This window comes from Saccoglossus kowalevskii, chromosome 17, assembly GCF_978046115.1.
Source record: "Saccoglossus kowalevskii chromosome 17, keSacKowa6.1, whole genome shotgun sequence".
In the NCBI taxonomy this organism is placed as follows: Eukaryota; Metazoa; Hemichordata; class Enteropneusta; family Harrimaniidae; genus Saccoglossus; species Saccoglossus kowalevskii.
In genome coordinates this window covers 2,730,942-2,757,281 of record NC_140657.1, presented here as the reverse complement: position 1 = coordinate 2,757,281, position 26,340 = coordinate 2,730,942, and the positions used below count along the sequence as shown (strand labels likewise).

The following is a 26,340-nucleotide window of genomic DNA, read 5'->3' as shown; positions in this document are numbered from 1 at the left end:
ATTGTAGATAATTATAAAATCAAAAACTTTACCCTTATTATAATAATAAGGAATAGGCAATTCTTACGCGTGCAATTATCATTGAATTAAGTAAAGTGTTCATTCATATTGACATACTAGTACTAATAGTTCTTTAGTAGTAACTTGGGTGGTCTTGCCATGCCAAGGTTGACGGAAGTCGCCATCTTGGAACAGAAGAGGGGATTCGATTGTTGTCCAAGCTGAATATCTAATCTGTAGAATTAAAATGGATCCCCAGATAATGGACGGACTGGATTTTCCGTTCTGTGACGAGGTAGTAAAATATGAGAAATTGGCTAAGATTGGACAAGGGACATTTGGGTGAGTTTTGAGTAGTAAAGAACTGGGTAAACTCTGTAACAAACACATTCACATTGTTAAAAAACAGCTGGTATAATGACTGTTTGGATCAACATCATAGTTCACTGGTTAATCTAGGCAGTCCCGACAGCGTACTACTGTACTACTTATAAACTGCTGTTAGTGTTACTAAATTGAAAATGGCTGCTCTGAGTCGATCGAACTGTCAGAATCATTATTGACCACTAGGCGAGCATGAACTGTCAGAATCGTTATAGACCAATTAGCGACTGCCACTAAAGTTCAATGCTGCAGCTATCTAATACATTATAATCAAGAATAATCTTACAGTCAGCAAGGCACTTTTCCTAAAACTGAGAATTCACCAGATCGATCGGAGATAAATGTTTGATTAAAGGCCAACAATTTGAAATCCTGTGTGGGTGGCTGAAAAAATTTGCCGAGTGCAATTTTTTTTGTTCATGGTCTCAACTATAGTCTAAAATGTGGCTCAAATATCATAACTTCAAAGTTTCACAAATTATTTTATATTTTCAAGTTCATGTACATAGCCCTGTGTTGCCGACCGCATTATTTACGTGACTGACTCTGACCGGCTCATAATTACAACAACAAAATTAAAAAGAAGACGTCCAAATGAAATTGTTAGGGCGAAATTCGATTGTAGGTCACACCAAAGAGCTACGGAACCGCAGCTACATGTGTACAAGTCAAATCAGGAGATGGCGACAAGAACTCACAAAAAATAGTCAGGTACATAGAGTAACTGTTTATATCTTGTACAATACTCGTTACATCTGTCTTTTCTAGAGAGGTGTTCAAAGCAAAGCATAGAAAGAACAAACAAATTGTGGCATTGAAGAAAGTTCTAATGGAAAATGAGAAGGAAGGGGTGAGTGTACTGCAACTTTACTTGTTAGACCATAGACAGTATAGAAGAAAGCACTTGCAACTGCGGCAAACATCAAAGTCAAACGCTGGATGCCTAACGCAAGCTGGGCTAGAATATTCTAATGAGCAAGAAAACAAAGACGTCATATTTACTTCGATGCGATGTCACTACTTTCGTATCGAACTACAAGTATCTTTTCCTAAACAAGTCATTTTCTTTCCACAATACACATCTTTCGAACACACAATAGTTATCAGTTGTTCTCATGATCGTGGTTCACTAGTAAATATTACTTTTAATATACAGTACTCATTTCGCCCAACCTCCCGCCCGCTTCCGGATTTCGAAGGATTTTTTTTGCTCGCTTTGTTCAATTCGCTCGCACAATTTTCGCTTTTTTTTTGCAAGCGCACTCGCCTGCCGAAAGCACAACTGCTCGCATTAACAGTTCATTAACTATTGTTTCATGTACAAGTGTATTATTTTTTGGTTTTTGACTCCCGTGTGCGAAGCACAAAAGGGAGTCTTTGCAGTTACCCTGTCTGTATGTATGTACAGTTGTATGTATGTATGTCACTTTTTTTGTTCCACCGTTATCTCAAGAACCACTAATCAAATTTTGGTGAAACTTGGTACATAGATGCTCTGGGATAATGCGCAGAGTTGATTAGGTTTTGTTAAAAATCTATGAATATTAATTACCTAATTTGCATGATAATTAGCTGATTTTTAGCTGTTCCAAGACTGTTCCACTGATATCTGAAGAACCACTCATTGGATTTCAATGAAACTTGGCACATGGATGCTCTGAACTAATGCGCAGATTTGATTAGTTTTGGGTAAAAATCTGCAATATTAATTATCTAATTTACATAATGATTAATCAATTTTCTGCTTTTCCACTGATATCTCAAGTACTAATTATAACATTTCAATAAAACTTGGTACATAGATGTCATATGACACTGCACAGACCTGATAGTTTTTAGGGTAATATCAGTTCTTATTAATTACCTAATTTGCATAATTAATTAATTTTTAGCTTTTGATATTTCGAGTAGTAATGATCACGTTTCAATGAAACTTGGTACATAGTTACTTGAGGACTGTGCAGACCCCTGATTAGTTTTTGGGTAAATATGTGTGCATATTAATTACCTTATTAGCATAATTAGTTAATTTTCAGCTTTTCACCTGATATCCCAAGTACTAATCATCACATTTCAATGAGACTTGCGACATAGATATTCTAGGACTATGCAGAGACATGATTAATTTTAAATAATAAATAATTGTGCCTACATGTATTAATTACCTAATTTGCATAATTAGTTAATTTTTTGCTGTTCTATGGCTATTGCACTGATGTCTAAAAACCACTCATTGGATTTTAATGAAACTTTTAAAGAGTACCCATTACATTTCAATGAACCTAAGACTATGCACCATATTAGTTTTTGGTAAATATTTATGCTTCTTAATCATCTAATTAACATAATTAATTAATACTGATATCTCAAGTATTGATCATCACATTTGAATAAAACTTGGTACATAAATGCTCTAGGACAATAGACAGCCTTATTAATTTTGGGTTAAAATCTGTTCATATTAATTCTCTAATTAGTATAATAATTAATATTTTTTTGGTTCTAATCACATTTCAATGAAACTTGGTACATTGTGGCAGACCTTATTAGTTTTACACCTAAATCTGTTCATATTAGTTACCTTATTTGCATAATTAGTTTTCAGCTATTCCATCAATATCTCAAGTATAAGTAATTTTGAATTAATTTTTAATGTGTCTCTCAGCACACGGGAGTTCTTTCTAAGCTTTCTTTGATTTATGATGTTTATAAAAGAAGAATAAATACAATCAGAAATTTAGAGAACGACCACTAAAAAAATACGGTGGATCACACTGCATAAACATGTAGTGGTAATACATACGTGTAGTAATAATGTCTACATAAACAAGATCAGACCAAACATGTGAAATCAAATACGACACTGACACAGGCACAACTACCGGATTCGGCTGCTACCCCGCCCTGGGCGATCTTATGGAGCATTCGATTTTTTTTCAGAAGAATGTGGACCAAACGATCGCCCGGGCGATGTTATGGCAGATATTACGAAACCCATCTTGTCTGAAAAAATAACCCTGCGGTGATAAAAATGGTGTTGACCAAATATATTGATGTAAAGTATAAATTCGAAGTGTTATATTTAATACTTTGGTGAGAGGTTGCATTATACGTGAACAAGAACATGCACTAAGAAGGAAAAGCAAGCCAAAGTCAAAACAGGGTGACACAACACGGCCATGACACAACACACGCTGCGACAACTGAATGATAAGTGACATCATTTTGGAGCGCAATTGAACTTCAAGTACTTTGCGAAACTTGCTGCGTGGCAATGCTGATACCAAGTGTGTGTTAACCGAAGTTTGACCCCAAGTCACTCACTAAACTGGTGCGTTTCCTTAGCAACCTTTTCCTTTCATGCTCCGTGCGTTGATCTAGTGAACTTGTTATTATATCCTACGATACTGTAATTACGCAACTTGTATGCAACTCTGTACTGGCTTTGAATATATCAACATCGTTTACTTAGTGCACTGCTTTTCTAATGACGCAAATGTGTTAGCAATATTGTACCGGCTCTGAATATTTCAACTTTGTAATGTATTGCTTTCAAATTCAAGTTATTTTTAGCTCCGCTGTCGACTTTGTCGAGCGGAGCTTATCATATGAGTGATTGTCCGTCGTTGTCGTCGTCCGTGTCAATGTTTTACTTTTTTGACTTCTTCTTGAAAACTACAAGCCTGAATGCTTTGATACTTGGTGTATATGTACCTTGGGTAGACCTCTCTCAGATTTGTTCATTTCATGATGATATCTTCAATTCTCTAATTTTGGTGAATATTTTTGTCATTTTTGGTAAAAAGTGATATTTTCGACTTCTTGTTGAAAAACCGCAAGTCCAATTGCTTTGATATTACATATATAGGTACTACATGTGGACCTCTCTCAGATTTGTTCATTTTGTAATGATATCTTTAATTCTCTAATTTTGGTGAATATTTTTGTAATTTTTGGTAAAAAGTGATTTTTTCGACTTCTTGTTGAAAACCGCAAGTCCAATTGCTTTGATATTACATATATAGGTTCTACATGTGGACCTCTCTCAGATTTGTTCATTTTGTAATGATATCTTTAATTCTCTAATTTTGGTGAATATTTTTGTAATTTTTGGTAAAAAGTGATATTTTCAACTTCTTGTTAAAAACCGCAAGTCCAATTGCTTTGATATTACATATATAGGTACTACATGTGGACCTCTCTCAGATTTGTTTATTTTGTAATGATATCTTTAATTCTCTAATTTTGGTGAATATTTTTGTCATTTTTGGTAAAAAGTGATATTTTCGACTTCTTGTTGAAAAACCGCAAGTCCAATTGCTTTGATATTACATATATAGGTACTACATGTGGACCTCTCTCAGATTTGTTTATTTTGTAATGATATCTTTAATTCTCTAATTTTGGTGAATATTTTTGTCATTTTTGGTAAAAAGTGATATTTTCGACTTCTTGTTGAAAACCGCAAGTCCAATTGCTTTGATATTACATATATAGGTACTACATGTGAACCTCTCTCAGATTTGTTCATTTTGTAATGATATCTTTAATTCTCTAATTTTGGTGAATATTTTTGTAATTTTTGGTAAAAAGTGATATTTTCGACTTCTTGTTGAAAACCGCAAGTCCAATTGCTTTGATATTACATATATACATGTAGGTACTACATGTGGACCTCTCTCAGATTTGTTTATTTTGTAATGATATCTTTAATTCTCTAATTTTGGTGAATATTTTTGTAATTTTTGGTAAAAAGTGATATTTTCAACTTCTTGTTAAAAACCGCAAGTCCAATTGCTTTGATATTACATATATAGGTACTACATGTGGACCTTTCTCAGATTTGTTCATTTCATGATGATATCTTTAATTCTCTAATTTTGATGAATATTTTTGTAATTTTTGGTAAAAAGTGATATTTTCGACTTCTTGTTGAAAACCGCAAGTCCAATTGCTTTGATATATTATACATATAGGTACTACATGTGGACCTCTCTCAGATTTGTTCATTTTCTAATGATATCTTCTGTTCTTTAATTGCCATGTGCATTGCTAACAGCGGAGCTATCTCAGCCGACAGGCTGCTTGTTTATTATTGTTACGGCACTGACCCGGGGTATTGGGTCTGTGAATATTTCAATATTACTGACTTGATAATGCATTGCATTCATAATAATTAAGCAAACATAAACATAGGCGCATTTAAATCATTGAAATAGTAGTCAGGTGTCTACGGAAAGTTGAGAAAATATTTTAAATACTTCATCGATGTTCCAATGGTGAATTATTTTATTCGAAATGAAGTGAATATGTAATATAAACCATACCATGCGTCATGTTAATTTTACTATAATGTAATAAACTCTGGGCAGCGCACTTCGATCGCATTATTCACATACATTTCAACTGAACTCTAATAACCACATAATATACTTGCATATACCATATTTTCATGGAACAACAATTCGTCTACAGCATTGGATTTATTTGATTTTTACGCGTTTTGACTTCACAGTGAAATATTTTTAGCGTCATATTTGAAATAGTGGCACCTATAAAAAATAAAGAATATCTGCAGGAATAGTAAGACTGAGAAAAATTGATCAATCGATTGTTATAGAATGACCGTAGTGTACAATTTGTCAAATAAATACAACATGTACAATACTTGCAAATGTACTTGTCCGAAGCCGACATCAATGGAGATCGCGTTTTTTAACTAGGCAGCTGGCAAGTGGACTATCACGTTACATAAACTTGTTGAATTACAATTATGGTTTCTCTTTTTGTGCCCAATGTCTTGTTATAAAATGAAGGATTCAGATTTTGCATGCAGGGTATTCCGTTTTGCGAATTATGGGCGAAATACTTCCATGACACCATGTAGCTGTATCAGCTCTTCTGCAGTCACCAACTTTCCATATTGTTGGCACTGCATCTGGTTTCAGTTTGCGCCGTTTTTCATTCCCGAAACCAAAATATTTCATAAATTAATGAATCCAGATAGTGGATCAACAAATGATACGGGCATAAAAATGGACACTGCAAATAAAAGTATATGGAGAAGGTCCATCCCAATGACGGCTTCTTGACGGCTTTGGTCCACTGATGTCGTAAATTCAAATCTTTTGGGAACCCATAAAAACTTATGCGATCGGCGTGTGTGTTACTACACCCGCCAACAACACAGCGTTTCCCCATGATAACGATCGTGGTAACTCGTTGTATATGATGGTAACTCGTAAGAATTCTCGATCGTGGTAACTCGTTGTATATGTTTACTAAACGCGTGCGTATGGAAAATGATAAACAATCCTGTCTGCTAGCTATCTCATGCTTTATGCTCCCGTTGGTGGCGCCATTTCGGCTACACTCGTAATGCCAAAAAAACTTGAAGGTGACAGGAGAGGGGGGCGTGGCCCGATTTTGGAATATCATTGACTGTTTACCCAATTTATATACCCTTTTCACTTGATTGTTTTTTCATAATGTTGTTTATAAATAAATTTTGCACACAAAAAAGTCAATTGTCCCAATTCAGTTACACTTTAAACAGGGGTCAAAGTGTCGCTTGTACGCCCGTGACTACAATGCGACTATAGACATTTTATTGTTTATTTGAAAATAAAAAAAAATATAGTGTCAGAACCCAATTAATAAGTTTTTAAGTCAAATGTTGAAAAACGTGCGTCAATATCTGACATGCTTAGCTCATAGTTTCATCATCGGCATGCTGATTGGTCAGTGGAAAGGTTAATTTCAATAAATAAACAAGCAAAATGGCTGACTCAGTTTCAAACTGAGATAGTTTTGAGTCCGTTGTATCAAGGTTGTTGTGGTTGTATAATGGAAATGGACTCATTTGTCACCTTCGAAAGTGTCGTTTAGTTTCCGCAAAATAATATTCTCGCATATGGCGTATGTAATTGCTAACTACTGGACAGGATACAGGGCAAACGTAATTGGTTAGCCATGGCAGTTCACGCCCGAGCTCAACGGCAAGTCACGAGAAGAATGAAAAGTCTGGCCGCTACAGTATCATCCTGATAACTGCACTCAACATATGGTCAAAAATATGGTCAGAATCCTGTTGGACTGGGCGTGTGCTGTATTGTTCAACATCTACGTGTTAATGATGGAATTGGTGACACGAGCCAGTACTGAGTGGACAAGACAATGAGTGTTTGGAGTCGCTTTGTTGTGTCAACAAGTATACAAATTACAATGCAGCGAAAGTAAGACAAGTAGAGACAGTTTCGTGAATGAAAAACAAAATAGTAAAAAAAACATTTCTGAATAAAAAACACAGGCATTTAAACTAACGAAATTTGGAAATTTCTACCAACGGAACAATAATTTTACCTCCATAATAGGAATAATATTTTTACCTCCATGATTGTACTCTTGAGTTTGAGGAATGTTATGCTTCCCAGTCGGACATGTGTGATTAAGCAATTGAACTACAAACTGAGATATGAAATTTATATATAAGTGGCAGAATTTTCTCATTTTATTTACTAGAATCATTACCCTTGGGTTTTTATGCCAGACGCTCTTTGTAACATTGTACAATACATTTGTGTCATGTGATGAGCCAGACACTTCACACATGTTCAGCATAAATAGCAGTGACTTGTGCAAGTCACAGACAGAACAGTTACAATTGCCTAGCGATCACAGCTCTCCTGCCACAACTATATATTTTTTCGTTTATTCATATTATTATTAGAGACATGTCAGCTGCCAGGCGCGGTTTAAAAGGTTAGTGTGTCTTTTTATTATATCAGGGTACATGTATATGTATGTATTATTTTTGTTTATCTTTTGACATTCTGTGTCTAGTACCATTGCCTTTATAGACTCAATCATATCGCATCCCTTTTTTTCAGTGTTCTGTACGAGTATTCTACACTCATCTAACTGATCATCGTAAATATGCATCGTCATTATTTTTCAGTTCCAGCATTCATCCTCATTGAGTTTTTGTGTGACAACAAAACATGGTTAAAAACTCCCAAAAAAGTTAGTGACAGTCCCACGACTATTTTGTGGTAGAACTTTTTACATGAAAAGTTAATCACTTATTGTAATTTCATGGGTGTAGAGTGCTCATTCCAATTATATCGTGTTTTTGTATTTTAATTTGATCATCACCAACTTTTTAATGTTGGCCATTGATGTTTTATCTGCTAAGAACCCTTGCTATACTTGTGAATGTGTAAAAGTTCTGCTTCAATATTTAACTTTCTTTTGCAGACAAAGTTACAAGATAAAGAGGAAAAAATTATATCAGGCCGTATGCTGAATGAACATAGTAATGACCCAGAAAATACAGTGGATGAATCTTTGAACCAGGTTGGTTGCTCAACAAATTTATAGTGTATTTTTGGAAATATTTTTCTATTGCTTTTTTACTATCAAAATTGTCATATCTTCAAACAAGTTGTTACTTGTCATGGTGCAACTAAATATGGAAACCGGTTGCCCATTTAAAAAAATACATGTATAATATGAAGGCGTAGTCTGTGAAAGCTGACAAAAACTGACCTAGCTATCTTCAACTTTGTATGAACAACTGTATTTTTTTTCCTGTACTATTCACATTTAGTACATTATTTACACGTCTCATAATCAATATTCTAGCGTGTTCTTCTGTGACACATACTGATCAGTTGAATTGTTTTTTCAGACTTTCAGTGACGACTTCTCAGATTCAGACCCTGGTGAGTCAATATCATTTATGTCCTTTACATCATCATCATCAGTAAAAGAAGAAGAATTACCACCAATACCCCCACCAAAAAAGAAAAGAAAAAGTGATGCAACCCCAATACAGTGAAAAACAAAAAAGAAAACTGTAAGTATCATTCTTTATTAAAATAAAGACTACCAGTATTTCAGAAGTGTTGCTCATGTGTGATGATTGATTTCACCCTTACCGTTAAAATCTTATTATAAACCGCATACCTATTACTAACCGCACCCCCAATTCAACAAGACCGTGACCGACTTTGTTTTAACCAGCTGGTACATTGTTCCTAATCCTATTCATTTGTTTCGACAACGTGCCTAAAAATATTCATACTTCTTTATTGTTCAGTAGTGTTAGGATGTCAAACATGCAGTGTCGCAATGAGCTGTTCCCACCGAAAAACTGTTAAATTCTCTTTCAATGCTCAGTTTATCTTTCGAAAACAACTAATTTCTTGATTTAAAAAAAAGTCATGTCGTTTTCCCATGGAAATCAAAGCCAAAATATCGCACTACATTATTGGTAAATCGCTTCCGGGTTTCGTTCACCATGAAGTCGATGACCTTTCATTAACATATTTAAATGAACTAAGGTAATTTGAACACATGGGCACCATCCAGCATTTTGATTGGTTAATTAGCGACTTCAAGTAATGTCTCGTGGAAATTCAAACTACATAGCGGAACTCGTGTCGCATCGATCGTTTACATGTGACCGAAATAATTCGCTTACGGTGAAACTAAGTTGAATTTTACTTGCATTTGATAACAATTCAACGAATTTATTTTTCATGTGTTATTATAATCACTACTGAGTAATAATCAACAATTTGAACAGTTCGAAAACAAGTAAGTTATTCACTTGTGAGCCGAAGCATGGCCGGATTGCGTTACCGTACCCACGGTACCGTACATTTTGAGTGCCATACCATGATCATTTTCTACTAAGCAATGCATTAAAGCGAACCTAAATGCGGCCTTAATTTATAGTTGTGTATATTCTAAACTGTATTCGAAATAATATTGCAGTGGTTTAATTTTCTTTTAATTATAACTGTAGCTTGGATAGGCATTTGAAGTGCTTGCAATTAAACACCATGGAGGTCATTCATGGAGGGGAATAAATAACGAACGAACATATTTAACATCCGGGTACTTTTCAAAGCTATGACGTTTTAGTATCTGATTGCATTCGTATACGCCATTGTACATAGCCGTTCATGCTGCCAAGCATTGTGTACTAGTAGTATAAACTCAACTTTTATATGCACAATGTGCTTTTTAAAACTTGGGTTAGAGCCTTATGCATTTGAACCACAGTATTCTGAGAGTGAAAGCCCAATTGCGTTAAAGTACCGTACTTCCCCGATCGTAAGTCTCTCTCGAGTATAAAGCCCATCCCTATATTTTTACTTGGTTATATATTCACAATTATAATATGCGTGTAAAAGGTGTGTTTCATTTCATAATAATCATGAATGGCATGGTAGTTTGGTTCATGCTTTTAGTTTTATGAGAAAACTTGCATTAATTTCAGAGTGCATGGCGAACGTACACAACGTGGTTCGCATGCTTTCTATTCTGTTATTTACTCAGGATGAACCCCGATGTTGCAATTCTGGAGTAATCCCTATTTCTTTGAGTAGTAGCTTTCGAAAAGTCAAAAATGTGATCGTTAAGTCGTGTACCTGGTTATTGGGCATGGTTTACTTTGAGACTATCATGAAAGGCCTAGGGTTTGAACGATGAGACATGTTGGCGACCGAGAAAGATGTTTAAATTCTTCCTCCACAGTTTACCCACGGTTACTATTAACCGGCTTATGATCAGGGAAGTACGGTATACTGTGAAGATTCAGATCAGTCCAGTGTGAGTGATGAGAGTATATCGTCGACGATGCCCCTTGTTCGGATGATAGTTTTATTTCAAATTACACAGAAGTCTGTGAACAATCTGCTTGGTGTTCCTGTGACACTTGTCCCATGATTTGCCAGTGCAGCCCTGTGAATACATGGACGAAAATGTTTCCACCATCACTCTACGAACTCAAGATTGCATACTCCAGCATCTATACTTTGAATAATTTGCACACCGCACAGAGCAGTACTGGAAACGGCATTTATTAGACAGTTAGAAAAAAAAACAAAAAAAACGATCAATCGCACATCCATAATGTTTGTATGTTGATACGCTTGTAACATTAACGTAAAAGTCGAAACAACCTAGACAAGAAGTCAATTCACCAGTCCAGCCAACTATGGCTCCCTAAGTTGCTTATATTTAATCAGATACTATTTCGTCATCATGCTTTGTTACCTTACCTGTTTATACCTCATGAGGGCGTTTTTTTGATGGCAAGATGGCGCAAACGGAAGTCCTTCGCAGGTTTAAATCATCATAACTCTGAAGATAATCATTTTTTTTTCAAATTTATAATCAATATACATAACTTGATAAATACCAAAATAGGCTCTATTTAGTTCCCCTTTAATGTTTGTTTTTATTTGAAACTTAAAATTAAAAAAATAAATGCATATTACATTAAATATACCGAGTATTTTTTTTCTTATGAACAGTTTTTTTGTGACGTGACGCTTATCACTCTTCCCTGACATCAAAATTGGAGTTAGCTTATATTCAAAAGATTGTACGGTGTATTGTTTGTTTTGTGCAAGTGATGTGGGGAAAAAATCACCACGCCCATTTAGTGATTGCAATATGTCCCTAATATAAACCGCACCCCAAACTTGAGCTGTTGATCCCAATTTTTTATTTGATACATTGTAATGTAAACCGCGGTTTATAATAGGATTTTAACGGTAATACTGTAAATTTTGCGAGTGTAAACAAAGATTTTTTTTTAGCAGCATAAATTTCATTAGGCACTTATTTAAATGTGCACAACAAAAACTACTATGATTGTATATAGAAATAGCATTTCTCATTATTCTTAATCTAGACTAATTCTTTTATTATGTATTTTAGAAACCACATGCTGCTGTACTGGATAACAGTGCTACCATGCCACCACCAAGTTACCACAGAGGTTTAACCGATGAGCAAAAAGAATTGTTCATTAAAAAAATGGCTGAAAGACATGAATCTGAGATGTGATGTCTTCAAGTGCAGGTTGAAGACTTAAAGCGTGACATCATAGAGACAGTTAAAATTGAAATTAAATCAGCAGTTTCCACAATTTTGGATTTTTGGCTCAACGGACCATAGGTTTCTATAGGAGCATAGGGATGGGTTTCTGTCCTGCGTCTGTCGTCCGTCTGTCTGTCTGTCTGTCTGTCTGTGCACGACTTCTTCTCAAAAAACGCCGAACCGTTTGACTCGATTTTTAGTGTGTGGATGCCTTGATGAGTGTAGATGGTAATTTGTTCAGGAGAAGTCGATCTGCCAAAAATTATGCAAATTAGCCCCCCAAAACTCTAAAATTTCTTCTATGCTACTATGACACTAAGTGGTCTACAGTGCTGATATTGATAGTGCATTTGCCTTATGTTGTCCTCTATCAGTTTTTAGCTCCGCTGTCGACTTTGTCGAGCGGAGCTTATCATATGAGTGATTGTCCGTCGTCCGTGTCAATGTTTTACTTTTTCGACTTCTTCTTGAAAACTACAAGCCTGAATGCTTTGATACTTGGTGTATATGTACCTTGGGTAGACCTCTCTTAGGTTTGTTCATTTCATGTTGATATCTTCAATTCTCTAATTTTGGTGAATATTTTTGTCATTTTTGGTAAAAAGTGATATTTTCGACTTCTTGTTGAAAACTGTAAGTCCGAATGCTTTGATATTACATATATAGATACTACATGTAGACCTTTCTCAGATTTGTTCATTTTGTGATGATATCTTCAGTTCTCTAATTTTGGTGAATATTTTTGTCATTTTTGGTAAAAAGTGATATTTTCGACTTCTTGTTAAAAACTGTAAGTCCCATTGCTTTGATACTACTCATATTGTTCATTTTCTAATGATGTCTTCAGTTCTTTAATTGAAATGTGCATTGCTAACAGCGGAGCTATCTCAGCCGATAGGCTGCTTGTATTAATTCGGTAAGGAAATTTTCAATTTCCTAATTTTGGCAAATATTTTTAAATGGTAATTTTTAGTCAAAAATTCTATTTTCGACTTCTTCTTCAAAACCAGTAGCCTGAATGCTTTGATACTTGGTGTGTATGTACTAGATTTGTTCATCCCATGACCATATCTTTAATCATTTTTTGTCATTTTTGGTTAAAAATGGAATTTCAACTAACCACTATTTCCAATGCTTTTTAGCAAATATTTTGGTGCATAGATGTGTTGGGGAAGTTTCCAGATATATTTAGTTTTTGATGGAAATTTATGCAAATTATCTAATTTGCATATCAGCTAGTGAAATATAAGCTATTTGGGTGCTATTTCAAGAACCATTCAAAATATTTCAACAAAACTTGGTAAATACATGTATTACGAATTCAGATAATTGCAAATACCATGTTATGTTATTCTCTCAACACGCTGGAGTTCTTTTTCAGCTCTCTTTGATTCTAATTTTATTGAATATTTCTGTTATTTTTGTAAAAAATTCCACTTTTAGCATTATGTTTTATTGTCTCACTCACTGCTTTTTGGGGTATTTGTCATATACAGCACTAATCTTTTGTTCAATAGCCGTTGAGTAACAGGCCATTGGCCTATTTTTTAACAAGCAGAGATGATCCATAACCAAATCTTTCGTTGACTGGAACTTTTTTCCAATCACCACAGCGGCCCATGAATACTGCAACTGCAAGTGCAAGTGAAGAACTGACAGTACCATTGACCTCACTTGAGCCTGAACAAACTGCCAATACAGCACATATAGCATTACCTATGGAAAAGCCAGCATCTCTTGCAGCACAACCAGCAACACAGCCTGCACAGCCAGTACCACAGCCAGCACAACCAGTACCACAGCCAGCAGCACAGCCAGCACAACCAGTACCACAGCCAGCAACACAGCCAGCAACACAACCAGCAACAAATGAAACAAATGACATTTCATATGAAATATCAAGAGATCTAATTGCAACAATAAAACTAGTAGTAAGGAGCAGAGAGAACTTCGCAAAACGACTCATCTTCGAACTAATACAGAAAACTGACCGATTAGGAACAAATATCAATGGTGCAAGCAATAACGGAAAAGCAAAATTACCATTAAATCAAAAAATTGTAGCTGCAGTAAGAAAAGTTTCCTTTGAAGAATATCCAGAAGCATCATCGAGGCAGGATGGGATCTGGGAGACGATTTGTGTCGAGAGAGTATCAATAAGGCTTTGAGAACTGAGCTCAAAAGATATGAAGTCTTGAATGGACCACTTTGTCAACATTAGGTCTTTGTATTGTAAAAATTTATGCACAGTTGTGTATTTGTATAAATAAATATATTGTAATATATTCGCAAAGACTTCTAGAATACCTTACTAGTAGGCAACTCTCGTCAACGAAATCACGCATTTCATGAGAGTTCATGACTCTCGCCGCCTAAAAACACGCATTTTACGAGAAATCCAAATAAACATTTAGTTTATGTTAACGGTTAGTTTAAATCAGCTTAACTTTTTTTTCAGCCCACTCTGCTTGTCCTTCCTACTATACTGTCTATGGTTAAACCAGTGATGATTCATAATTTGATTCTACTCTACACTTTTCTACATTGCAGTGTTATATCCTGTAATATATTATCTGATCTGTTTGATATGTTTTTATTCAACTGCAAATTCAAACTTGAAGAAAAAAACTAGTGCCATAACAGTACCATAACAAAATGTTTATTTTCGGAGGTGACTAAATTGGTTGAATCATAGTGGAGTTGGTATCATATCAAACAGAAAATATGAAACCAGACTTGGTTTGGTGATGACTTCACTCGCCTAACACTCTCCTAAATCAAGACCTAGAGCAGCTAATTATCAGTTTCCCAATTCATAAGAGATTTTAATGGCATAATCATTCTTGTTACTGTGTTTAGAAGACCAATTTTCAGCTCTGAGGCCATTTATCAAAAACCAAAGCATGGTGAAATATAGAAAATGGAGAGTCAAAACATACAACTACTATGTAGATATCAGTTACTGTGTTTAGAAGACCAATTTTCAGCTCTGAGGCCATTTATCAAAAACCAAAGCATGGTGAAATATAGAAAATGGAGAGTCAAAACATACAACTACTATGTAGATATCAGTTACTGTGTTTAGAAGACCAATTTTCAGCTCTGATGCCATTTATCAAAAACCAAAGCATGGTGAAATATAGAAAATGGAGAGTCAAAACATACAACTACTATGTAGATATCAGTTACTGTGTTTAGAAGACCAATTTTCAGCTCTGAGGCCATTTATCAAAAACCAAAGCATGGTGAAATATAGAAAATGGAGAGTCAAAACATACAACTACTATGTAGATATCAGTTACTGTGTTTAGAAGACCAATTTTCAGCTCTGAGGCCATTTATCAAAAACCAAAGCATGGTGAAATATAGAAAATGGAGAGTCAAAACATACAACTACTATGTAGATATCAGTTACTGTGTTTAGAAGACCAATTTTCAGCTCTGAGGCCATTTATCAAAAACCAAAGCATGGTGAAATATAGAAAATGGAGAGTCAAAACATACAACTACTATGTAGATATCAGTTACTGTGTTTAGAAGACCAATTTTCAGCTCTGAGGCCATTTATCAAAAACCAAAGCATGGTGAAATATAGAAAATGGAGAGTCAAAACATACAACTACTATGTAGATATCAATTAGAAGGTGGATTGGTAGCATTTGAATGTTACCATTTCCTGCCAGGTGGATAAAAGATGATAGCAAAAAATGTCTAAATTACTATTTTGCCAGAGATCTGGTGGTGAAGCGAATACACCATTGCAACAAATTGTACCTTCCAGTGAGGGAGTGTTTCTGTGATCTCAAAATTTGAAGTACTGTTAAAATCCTAATGGTAACCGCACCTCCAATTTGAGGTACATGTATAGGCAATGTTGTTTAATTCTACCAATTGTTTTTTGTTTTTCATCTCGGATAAAATCTCTCAAAAACATCATTTTCACTGATGGACGACTGCAGATCAAAATAGATTTAAATTATGTCACATAAAGTGAATTGCAACTAGATGATGCAATATACAAGAATTGTGTAAGGGATTATGATAATTTATGGAAATGTACAATTTACACTTCTCAAGTTTTCTGATTTTCATTACTTTGTTCAAAATACAGATTAGTGAATGAAATAAGTAGGTGTTTGTAGTGACTCTATGGTCTCATGCTTTCTGTTTTATTTCAGTTTCCTATCACTGCCTTGAGGGAAATAAGAATTCTACAACTCTTAAAACATGAAAATGTGGTGAACTTAAATGAGATTTGTCGAACAAAAGGTACTGTGCATATTTGGAGATATTCAAAGCAACATATAACAAACACATGATTTATGAAGATATACAAAGTAATCAGCACATGTGTACAAGCCAACTGTTGTACATGTACCACCGATGGTGGTCGTCGTGCCGCGCATGTCTGACATTTATGGTGATAAACATTGATTTTCCCACAATCCAATGCGCTCTTGTAATGGAAATCACAAGTACGAGTTTTGCCCTGGGCGCTACGTTAACTAATTACTGTCGATGAGTTTCCAATGCCTTTCAATCACCTAATAAATTACATAGTTAAAGCTTGGTAACATATCAGTTGGCACCGTCTTTGTTGATACAAGTCCCATATCTCACATACACATGGTGCGACGACCACCACCCTTTAACATCCACAACTAATTAATGCGCAACATTTTTCACAATATTGTTACAGTGATTTTTATACTCTGCTCTTTCCACAGCTAATCAGTTCAACAGATATAAAGGCAGCATTTACTTAGTATTTGAATTCTGTGAACATGACTTGGCAGGACTTCTCAGTAATCACAATGTGAAATTTAGTTTAGGTGAAATAAAGGAAGTGATGCGACAACTGTTAAATGCTCTCTATTACATCCATTGCAATAAAGTGCTACATCGAGATATGAAGGCAGCGAATATTCTGATTACCAAGAACGGAGTACTGAAACTTGCAGATTTTGGTTTGGCAAGGGCTTTCAGTATTTCTAAAGCTTCTGGCAGTAATAGATATACTAATCGTGTAGTGACATTGTGGTACAGACCACCTGAGTTGCTGCTCGGTGAAAGGAATTATGGTCCTCTTATTGATCTTTGGGGTGCAGGTTGTATTTTGGCCGAGATGTGGACACGGAGTCCTATTATGCAAGGAAATACAGAACAACATCAATTGACTCTGATAACACATCTCTGTGGTTCTATTTCTACTGAAGTATGGCCTGATGTTGATAAGCTGGAGTTGTATAGCAAGCTGGAGCTTCCCAAGGGACAGAAACGCAAAGTTAAAGAGCGACTAAAAGCGTATGTAAGAGACCAGTATGCGCTAGATTTAATTGACAAGTTGTTGTCTCTGGATCCAGCACAGCGTTTGGATAGTGATGCAGCATTGAATCATGATTTCTTTTGGATGGATCCCATGCCAAGCAGTCTGGCCAAGATGTTGTCCACTCACAATATGTCAATGTTCGAATACTTGGCTCCTCCACGTCGTCGCTATCAACAAGGAGGAGCTCAGCCTCCAGCTCAGCAGCAGCAACAGCGTGCTGTGGCATCAAATGATGCAGCATTTGATAGGGTATTTTAAAGACTGGAATCATTTACAGAATTCTGAGAAAAAAAATATTTTTACATGCATTACGTACTTCCTTTGATATCCTTATCGATCATGACATGGTACAACAAATATGGTAATTTGAAGAAGCAACAGGGGAAAAACAAGTTTTCACAGATTTTCCTGTCAATTGTGTATTGTGATTTAAACAGTGGTGGTAATAGTGTGACATGTATAATACATTGTTTTACCCAGAATTCAAAAACACGATATTGAAATTTAGTACTCAACAGTAATTACAAATGAGCACCTTCTCACTTGAAGAGATACTTGAGTGAAATAAGAAAAAAAATTTAAAAGCTAGTGCAGAATAGTAACTCCCTCCCTTTTGTTGAAAGTATGGCTGTCATATATTAATTTATTGTAAAATACTTTATTTTATCTGGAATTAATTTTATCTGAAATGTCATTTTGGCTGTTTAGAACGAGATTTGTTTTCACTGCTTTTTGATGTACCGTAGAGTGTACCAAAAAGGTATTTTCATTTCATTCATTCAGCAAAATTAAATTTCAAGTGAAATAAAGTACTGTATTGTACACAAAAAGACATACATGTACAACCCGTACTCATCAACGTGTATGTGCTGGTGTGGAATACTTTGACGCCATGCAATGTTAATGCAATTAGTGTTACTAACACCAGTCTAGTCTCGTGACACAGTGTTGAAACACTGAAATGATCAAGTAGGTTATTTTACTATAATGTACCTCACTTCAGCTTTTGGATGGTGAGATTGACCACGAATCAATATTGTTTGACACGGATGTCTTAAACATGTGAATGTAACAGTGAAATGCAGAATCTCAGAGGACTGGTGGTGGTGGTTGTATGAAAACAGAAACTTGATTGGCAACTGCTGCCACCATAGAAATTTAAATCTATATGTAGGCATAATAGAATACAGTACATGTAAAGCTATCAGTACTGTATACTAAGAGAATAAAATCTATGAGTTAGGCGTTGCCTGTGTTCTCTCCGGACATGTAAACCACTGTGGTGGTGAGTATTTGCATAGTAATTTGCATAATCATTCAAAACAGAAATTGCAATATTGGACATGGAGCACATGGTAATAAATGGTTGTGGTATACAGCTTATTGACTGCCAGTGTCTGTGGTGGCAGTAAACAAAACACTGTCGCCGTGCTGTATGTATCCTGTGGAAAACTCTTCAATCCCAAATGGCATGATTATGTGTTATACATATCATTCAACTTTTAAGTCTGAGTTCTTCCCAGAGCATTATATAATAGTTGCCTCCACTATGGTATGCTATTTTCTTGCGGAGAGCACTATTGTTGCACTTGCAAACCCTTTTCAGTCGCAAATGACTACTCTCGATTTGGCTGCAACGCATATCACTTTCAACACCAATTGTTAAGACTAATTTTTGACCATAAATTATTCCTTAGAAAATAGTCATCATTTACCGTAAGAGTTGTGCTATTATCCAAATAGGTTAAAGATAGCAAAAACTAAAGTGCAGTGGTCAGTCCAGGCTTCTGCTAATCTTTCAAAGTCTCCACAGGTGAATTACATTTATGTATTTGGCTAAAGATGCCGCTAAAAAAATGAACCCAATCTTTGCAAAGTAGCTAAGAAAAAAGTTTCATTTGTAATGGCTAAATCTATTTTATCCTTTGTGAAAGCCCAGTAACATGAATACTATATTTACTCTATTAGAAGCGCATCTCCAATAGAAGCTTACATAAAACACATACTTTTCTTGTATGGTATTCTGTGTCTTATTTTGACCATAGAAATTTTTTTGTAATTTATGGTATATTTTTTTGTAATATATATGGTAATAGAGGAAATACAATGTTCAATCACATTGAATAATGATAGTTTTCGTTTTTTCTGCTATATTTTCAGGGTAATTTCCACTGAACTTTCATTAAAAGTAGGGGTTTTTTTTGAGTGGGCATTACAATTTATTTATTTGCCATGTTGAAATTTTCTTTTTTGATTTAAAATTTAAAAGTTATCATGAACAAATATTAACAGAATGTGCTAAGATTAAATGTGAAAATAAAAGTGATCTCAGAACAATCTGTTTTCTGTGTAATCCACCACCCCTCCCAACTACGTTTTCCATGTTGTAGTTGTTGTTTTATTTATTCACAAGGTGAAAAAAGTTACAATAGAAAGTAAGTTAATAAATAAATAAATGCACAAGTATAAATAAATAATCAAACGAACAAACAAATAAATAAACGAACAAAAGTCTTAGTAAATATGTATAATATGGCTGGGAAGCAAAAATAGCTATAGCGAAGCTAGTCGAGTCTGCTTCCCAGAGTTTGAGTAAGTTTATTTATTTATTTACTTATTGACTCTTACACAATCCCCGGAGGGAAAGAAAATGGTCACAAAGTACAAGGAGAAATATATATATAAAAAAAAAAAAAAAAAAAAAAAAACACAATATACTAAAGAACAAATACAATCACTAAATTACTAAATAATACAAAATCTCTAAAATACAATCTAATATAAAATTACAAAATTGACAGCAGGCATTAAGATGTCAAGTAAGACCCTGCTTCCTGACTTCAAAGCTTTTACTTATGAACTGTGCTACTGGTATAATAATGTTTTCATTCTGTAACAATTCCATGAATTTTTTCTCTGCAGGTTTATTTTCAAATGCTGGGATCATATCCTTAGCTTTATTGAACAGTTTGGCACACAACTCATTATATTTGTTGCATTCCAGCAGAAAATGCGTTTCATCCTCAATTAGACCTTTGTTACACATGTCACAAACCCTGTTGTTTAATGGGATTGTTTTATGACGACCCATTTCAATTTTGAGACTATGGTCACTAAGACGAAATTTGGTAAGCACACTACGCAGTTTAAAGTTTTTTAGCTTGACTAAATATGGCTCAAGTTTTAAATCTGATTTGATTAGCCGATATGTTCTTAGTTTGTTTTTCTCATTTGCTTTGGTGCGGTTATCATTATAGACCTCACCTTTCCATCTTGTTAGAAATAAATCCTTGATGTCGAAATCAATTTGTTTCATTTGTGCCGAGGTTAATTTATCACAGTTGTTAACTGAATGATATTGTTGGATATTGTTTAATAATGATGTCACTTCTAGATACCATTTACTTTTAATGTTTTGGTTAACCACAAAAGCTTCCTTGAGTAACGCATTATTAGAATTCATGGCCCGACTGTAATATTTAATTATTTGTTTTTTTATAAATACGTCTAGGGGGTATCTGCCTAACTCGCTATACATGGCCATAATTGGTGTGTGTTGTGACACCCCCATTAGATACCGACAATAACTTAATTGAACGTCTTCAATAGGTGATTTAGTGGAGAACTCATCACCCCAAAAGTTTGTCAAAAAGGGAAATTGAAACTTGTATACTTATGTTTTGTATTGAGCCAAGCTTTGCTTTCATTGAAAACAGAGCTTTTTGAGCCTTACGTTTAAGGTTTTTTAGGCCATCTTTAAACCTACCATTGGCACTAATGACTAGTCCCAGATAGTTATAAGATTTAACTGTATCAAGTTCGATACAAATGTACCTCCAAGAAAAAATGTATCATTATTCAAACGTCTGTTTGATTTATTGAAAATTAAAATTTTGGTTTTGTCATTGTTGACAGAGAGCTTCCACGTTTTAGCATGCAATGCCAAACTATCAAGACATGTCTGTAATCCCTGTTTAGTTTTAGAAAGTATCACAATATCATCGGTATAGAGTAGACAGCTGACATGCAAGTTTTCTAAATAAGGAGGATCACAGGTAATAGGATTGAAAATAGTGGGCAGGTCATTTAAAAAAAGATTGAAGAGAGTTGGACTAAGATTACATCCCTGTTTAACACCAATATTGGACTGAAATTGTTTTGTTAAGCCTTCTTTACATTTAACTTTATATTTTACTTTACTGTACATGTTTTTGATAGTTTTATACATTTTTCCTGTTATACCATATTTGATTAATTTTTTGAATAGACCATCATGCCAGACACTGTCAAAGGCCTTTCTAAGGTCAATAAAGCAGGCATATAATTTTTTTGATTTTTTAATATTTGTGTTATTTTGTTTATTGGCGCACTCTGACTTACCACTGTAGATATATTTATTTACCAGGGTTTTCAGTATGAAAAGATTGTCTGTAGTTCGACAATCATGCCTGAATCCGAACTGTCGACCGGAAAGAATGTTATTAGAGTCTAAAAACGATGTCAGCCTAATATTTAGAATACTATTGAATAACTTGCCAAGACAGCTAGAGATGGCAATTCCCCTGTAGTTGGCCGGGTTATTTTTCGACCCAGATTTGTGGATTGGTACCAACAGGCCAGCGCTCCAAGAATGTGGATAGTTATTTGAACTATAAACAATATTAAAGAGTTTATGTATTGCATCTAATAAGTGATGTTCACCATACTTTAACAATTCATTGCAAATTCTATCTTCTGCCGAAGCCTTGTTACTTTTAAGAAGTCTAATGGCTTTAATTATTTCATTTTTTAAGATTGGTCTGTCTAAATAGGGGTTGCTACTTGCACTCTTTTCACTATTTTCCAGTTCATTCGCAATCTCAGAGTTTGATGTGCTGCTATCAGTATTAAGTAGGCTCTTAAAGTAAACCAACCAATCACCAGGTTGAACATTCCCATTATTATTACTGGGGTTTTCGCCATTCATATCACGAAGAATCTTCCAAAATTTAGATGTGTCTGATTTAGAATTTTCCAATTCTTTGAGTTGTGCAATCATTTTCTGATTACTTTTATGTTTGATTAGTTTTTTATACTGTTTACGGGTTTGAAAGAATTTCCCTCGGATATATGGATCTTGAGGATACTTTTGTAATAAACGTGATAGGCTCCTTAACTCCTTACAAAGGGACCAACAATCCTGGTCAAACCAATTTTTTTGTTTACTTTTGCATTTATTTTTTTTAAGTTTAGGAGTAATTTTCTTTAGACATTTGTCTGCAATATTTGTAATTAAATTTTCAAAATCTGTGACTACAGTTTCTGACTCATAAATGCTATAAGGTTTGCTCATAAAATTCTTAATTTCATTATTATTTAACTTTTCAAGGTTTGTTTGATAATTGTTCTTAGCCTGGTCATTCCACATATATTTTGATGGTAAAGGATCTAATTTATCATTGCTTTTATTATTTTCATTTAGACACATGTTAATATTAATCTTCATAGATAAAGTTAAAGCACAGTGGTCTGATAAATGAGACAAATCGGCTACTTTAAAATATTGTAATGAGTCGCATAAATTCTTTGAAGTTATCCCGTAATCGATTGTACTGCTACCCCGGGGAGTGTGACATGTGTATTTTCCTGTAGAGTCACCAATAGTTCTACCATTCAGAATGATGAGGTTGCAATCAATACACAACTGAATTAATTTTTTACCAAATTTGTTAATACAGCATGATGAATTAACATCCTTAGTATTTCTGTTGCCAAAATTGTCATTAATATAGTAGGATGGTAAGGGTAGATGCATATTTCTGCTATCATCAATTCTATCATCAAGGCTACCAATTCTAGCATTGAAATCCCCTACGAGAAGAACATCACCTTTGGATGAAAATTGTAAAATGTCTTTTTCCAGATAACTAAACAGATCAACATCCTTGTTCTTATAAAGGAATGAGTTCTCAGGTGGGATGTAAATACAACCAATGTATAAATCATTATTAGTAGCACAGATTGTTTTGTCAATCTTACACCAAATAAAATGTACTGTATTGCCAGAAATATGAGTAATGTACTGTTTGTATTTACTTTTAAATAGAACAGCAACACCCCCTCTTTGTTTTTTTGAGCGACCAAGATTTCTGTCTTGACGTATCACCTCATATGAATCTAGGCTGTTTTCTAATCTAACAATACTGTTACTGCTAAGCCAAGTTTCTTGGAAACAAACCAAGTCTAGGGAAGAGGTGTAATTAATAAAATCAGCATTTGACAGCTTACTGCTATTCAACCATAGAGTGTCTATGATTCAACTACCTATTTTGAAGTTGGACATTTTTCAGCAAGCGAAAATGTACTATAATAAAAAAATATATATACCGGTATATAAAAAAAAAAAGAACTAAGTAATCTATCTTGTATGAATTAAACACAAGGGCGATAAAAGGGGCATATTGTACTAACTTTATAATAAACTAACTAAGGGGTGATCTCATATTCAAACATGCGGGTCAAACCTACGAAAACCCAAACCGCCCGAACAAAACCCAGTTTTGCGGTTTGGAAGTTTAAACAATAGACAGTGCGGTTCAGAACGACCGCACGAATTTGCATAAAAACTGCAGTTCCAACCGATCTCATTCACACCTCATTCAAGCTGTTTATTTTTAGGATTGACAGAGTTTACATTGCGTTTTGAAGACTAGATAGTTGTCTCTAAAATGTATCGATTTATTGGTGTACAGTAGTCATTTTACCGTGTGTCTTGCCTAAAAAAAACACTCTTTCATATATCGGTGAACAGCGTGCTGAATAAATTGTTTTGTTTTGATAAACTGTTACGGCAGGTGCAGAACGCAGGTCGGGTCGCATCAGGTCGTCGGGTCGGGTCGGGTCACAATCTAGGTTGCAGATAATCCAATTTTTGCCATACAACATTATATTTTCACATATTGTTTATCTGAACTGCTTATCTACCTACATTTAATTATTTTGTACGATGTTTTGGATTTTATGAATGATTTGGCTATTCGTCCAGTTCATTTCCAGTGTACGCTGCTATGTGATCGTTGTTAAATAGTTGAATGTTTTGCTAGTTCTAATAGTCCAGCGGCTAATGCACGTATATCAAGTAATCGTTCATTTTGTGGGGAAAGCATCAAAGTTGGCACATGTGTAGTATACCCCTATACCTTCCATTTTCAATTAGGACCCACCTCAGAAACGCCCTCTGTCGGCATCTGTCTTAGATTTCAATATGGCCGCCATCTGGTTTATATTTCTTTCAATAACTTCAATATTATTTCGAGTACATTCATAGTTGCAATGGGTACCCCCATATTTTAATAGTTTTACAATTTCTTGATAACATTTACAACTGTTTCGGCCATCTTGAATCCAAGATGGCCGCTGTAGCATATATGTACACCAGTATCTGTATTATTAGGGGATGATATGGTCAAAGCCTTATATGGCACCCTCATATATTGATAGTTAGATACTTATAATAGTACCAATAAGCCATCACACATATGATATAATTTTAACTGTCTCTACTGTCAGCAGCTTCTTGGATTCAAGATGGCCGCCACAGTTCATTTATCTCTATATTTTCAATATTAGGTCAGATACCTCAATAGTTTGAAAGGGTGCCTTCATATTTTAATAGTTATAGAAGGATGCCGTCATGTATGCCATGTCCGACTTCTTTGCTTTTAAGCTGGCTGCCAACTAGTGTATGTAAATATATATATATATTTACTACTTGTGCCAACCAGGTAGTATTTTTTCTCACGAATCTGGTCGTACCAGTCAATGAGCAAGATTACGAAATGAGCAAGGTATTATAATTACATATAATACATTTCATAAATGCGTGTAGTATCAATCATAACAATCATATTTTCTACTGTTTGTTTCAGATTATTCACAGTTAATAATATACCGCCCTGTGTAACACAATTATTAAGTACTAATAGTTATCTTTGACACCTGTCTGAAAGTTTTGGTATTTTGAATTCTTGGTACGTCAAGCACTTCATCAGCTTCAGAATTCTTCGCAGTGATATATTGTTGTATAGTAACAAATTAAAGGCATGTCAAAATATTTATAACATAAATGTAAATAATTAGTTACACATATATTGCCCAATTATATATGCATCAAATAATGACCTCTATTCGTTATAGTACCATATTTTAGCTCTATATTCTGTTGCCGCCATCTATAGTGACATCACGTAATCAAGTAATCACCTTTTACTTTCCTTCTTTTCAGTGACAACATATGACAACGTGTAGCCATGCCGAAAGAATTTAAAGTGATCCCTCCCAGTTTGTATGAAACATCTAGTGAAAAGCCGCCCATAGACTGGAATTTCTGTATGTAACCGAAGATGTAGTAGTTCATCCAGGTAGAGGCAAACGATTTGAAAAAGGTACAGGCTACAGGTCATTTTCTGCGGAGCTTCAAAGAGCTGACATTGGGCACAACCCACTGCATGTGCATTATCCACACCTAGATGATGGGTCCTGAATTGAGAAAACAATTCGAACTCATGAGGCAGTATGGCATAAACTATGTAAAAAAATGTACAGCAGGTTGAAATTGGATCGTTGTGCAAAACGTAAACGTAAATCAGGTGAAACAAGTGATCAGCATTCAAGTCCAGTTAAAACAAGACGACTTGATAAGCCAAGAAAATTGGATATGTGTCTTTTTTGTGATGGTAATGATGGTGAAC

At 34.8% G+C, this 26,340-nt stretch overlaps 2 protein-coding genes and 1 long non-coding RNA gene across 3 annotated transcripts; 2 read left to right on the top strand and 1 right to left on the bottom strand.

Annotated features, from left to right (window-relative positions):
* The first annotated feature begins 151 nt into the window (after nucleotides 1-151).
* On the top strand, nucleotides 152-23,659 carry LOC100378422 (cyclin-dependent kinase 9-like). The gene is made up of 4 exons (XM_006817278.3): nucleotides 152-342; nucleotides 1,153-1,234; nucleotides 16,461-16,551; nucleotides 17,010-23,659. Exons 1-4 carry the CDS (start codon nucleotides 248-250, stop codon nucleotides 17,867-17,869), a joined length of 1,128 nt encoding a protein of 375 aa, XP_006817341.1. The 5' UTR covers nucleotides 152-247; the 3' UTR covers nucleotides 17,870-23,659.
* Nucleotides 8,173-14,567, top strand: LOC144353225 (uncharacterized). Its single transcript, XR_013420764.2, has 3 exons — nucleotides 8,173-8,739; nucleotides 9,074-9,241; nucleotides 12,121-14,567. It is a non-coding gene; the product is annotated as an uncharacterized LOC144353225 (long non-coding RNA).
* Nucleotides 21,393-25,901, bottom strand: LOC146732324 (uncharacterized). Its single transcript, XM_085492369.1, has 3 exons — nucleotides 25,853-25,901; nucleotides 21,992-23,833; nucleotides 21,393-21,445 (listed from the first exon to the last, which is right to left on the bottom strand). Exons 1-3 carry the CDS (start codon nucleotides 25,899-25,901, stop codon nucleotides 21,393-21,395), a joined length of 1,944 nt encoding a protein of 647 aa, XP_085348495.1.
* Between the last annotated feature and the right edge of the window lie 439 nt (nucleotides 25,902-26,340).

Coding starts and splice junctions, on each gene's coding strand:
- LOC146732324 (XM_085492369.1), bottom strand. CDS start 25,901: ATGGCTACACGTTGTCATATGTTGTCACTGAAAAGAAGGAAAGTAAAA. Junction 23,834..25,852: donor GAAAAGAAGGAAAGTAAAAG/GTGATTACTTGA, acceptor CCTCTTCCCTAG/ACTTGGTTTGTTTCCAAGAA. Junction 21,446..21,991: donor AAATAAATATATCTACAGTG/GTAAGTCAGAGT, acceptor TTTTTCTTGGAG/GTACATTTGTATCGAACTTG.
- LOC100378422 (XM_006817278.3), top strand. CDS start 248: ATGGATCCCCAGATAATGGACGGACTGGATTTTCCGTTCTGTGACGAG. Junction 1,235..16,460: donor TGGAAAATGAGAAGGAAGGG/GTGAGTGTACTG, acceptor GTTTTATTTCAG/TTTCCTATCACTGCCTTGAG. Junction 16,552..17,009: donor TGAGATTTGTCGAACAAAAG/GTACTGTGCATA, acceptor CTCTTTCCACAG/CTAATCAGTTCAACAGATAT.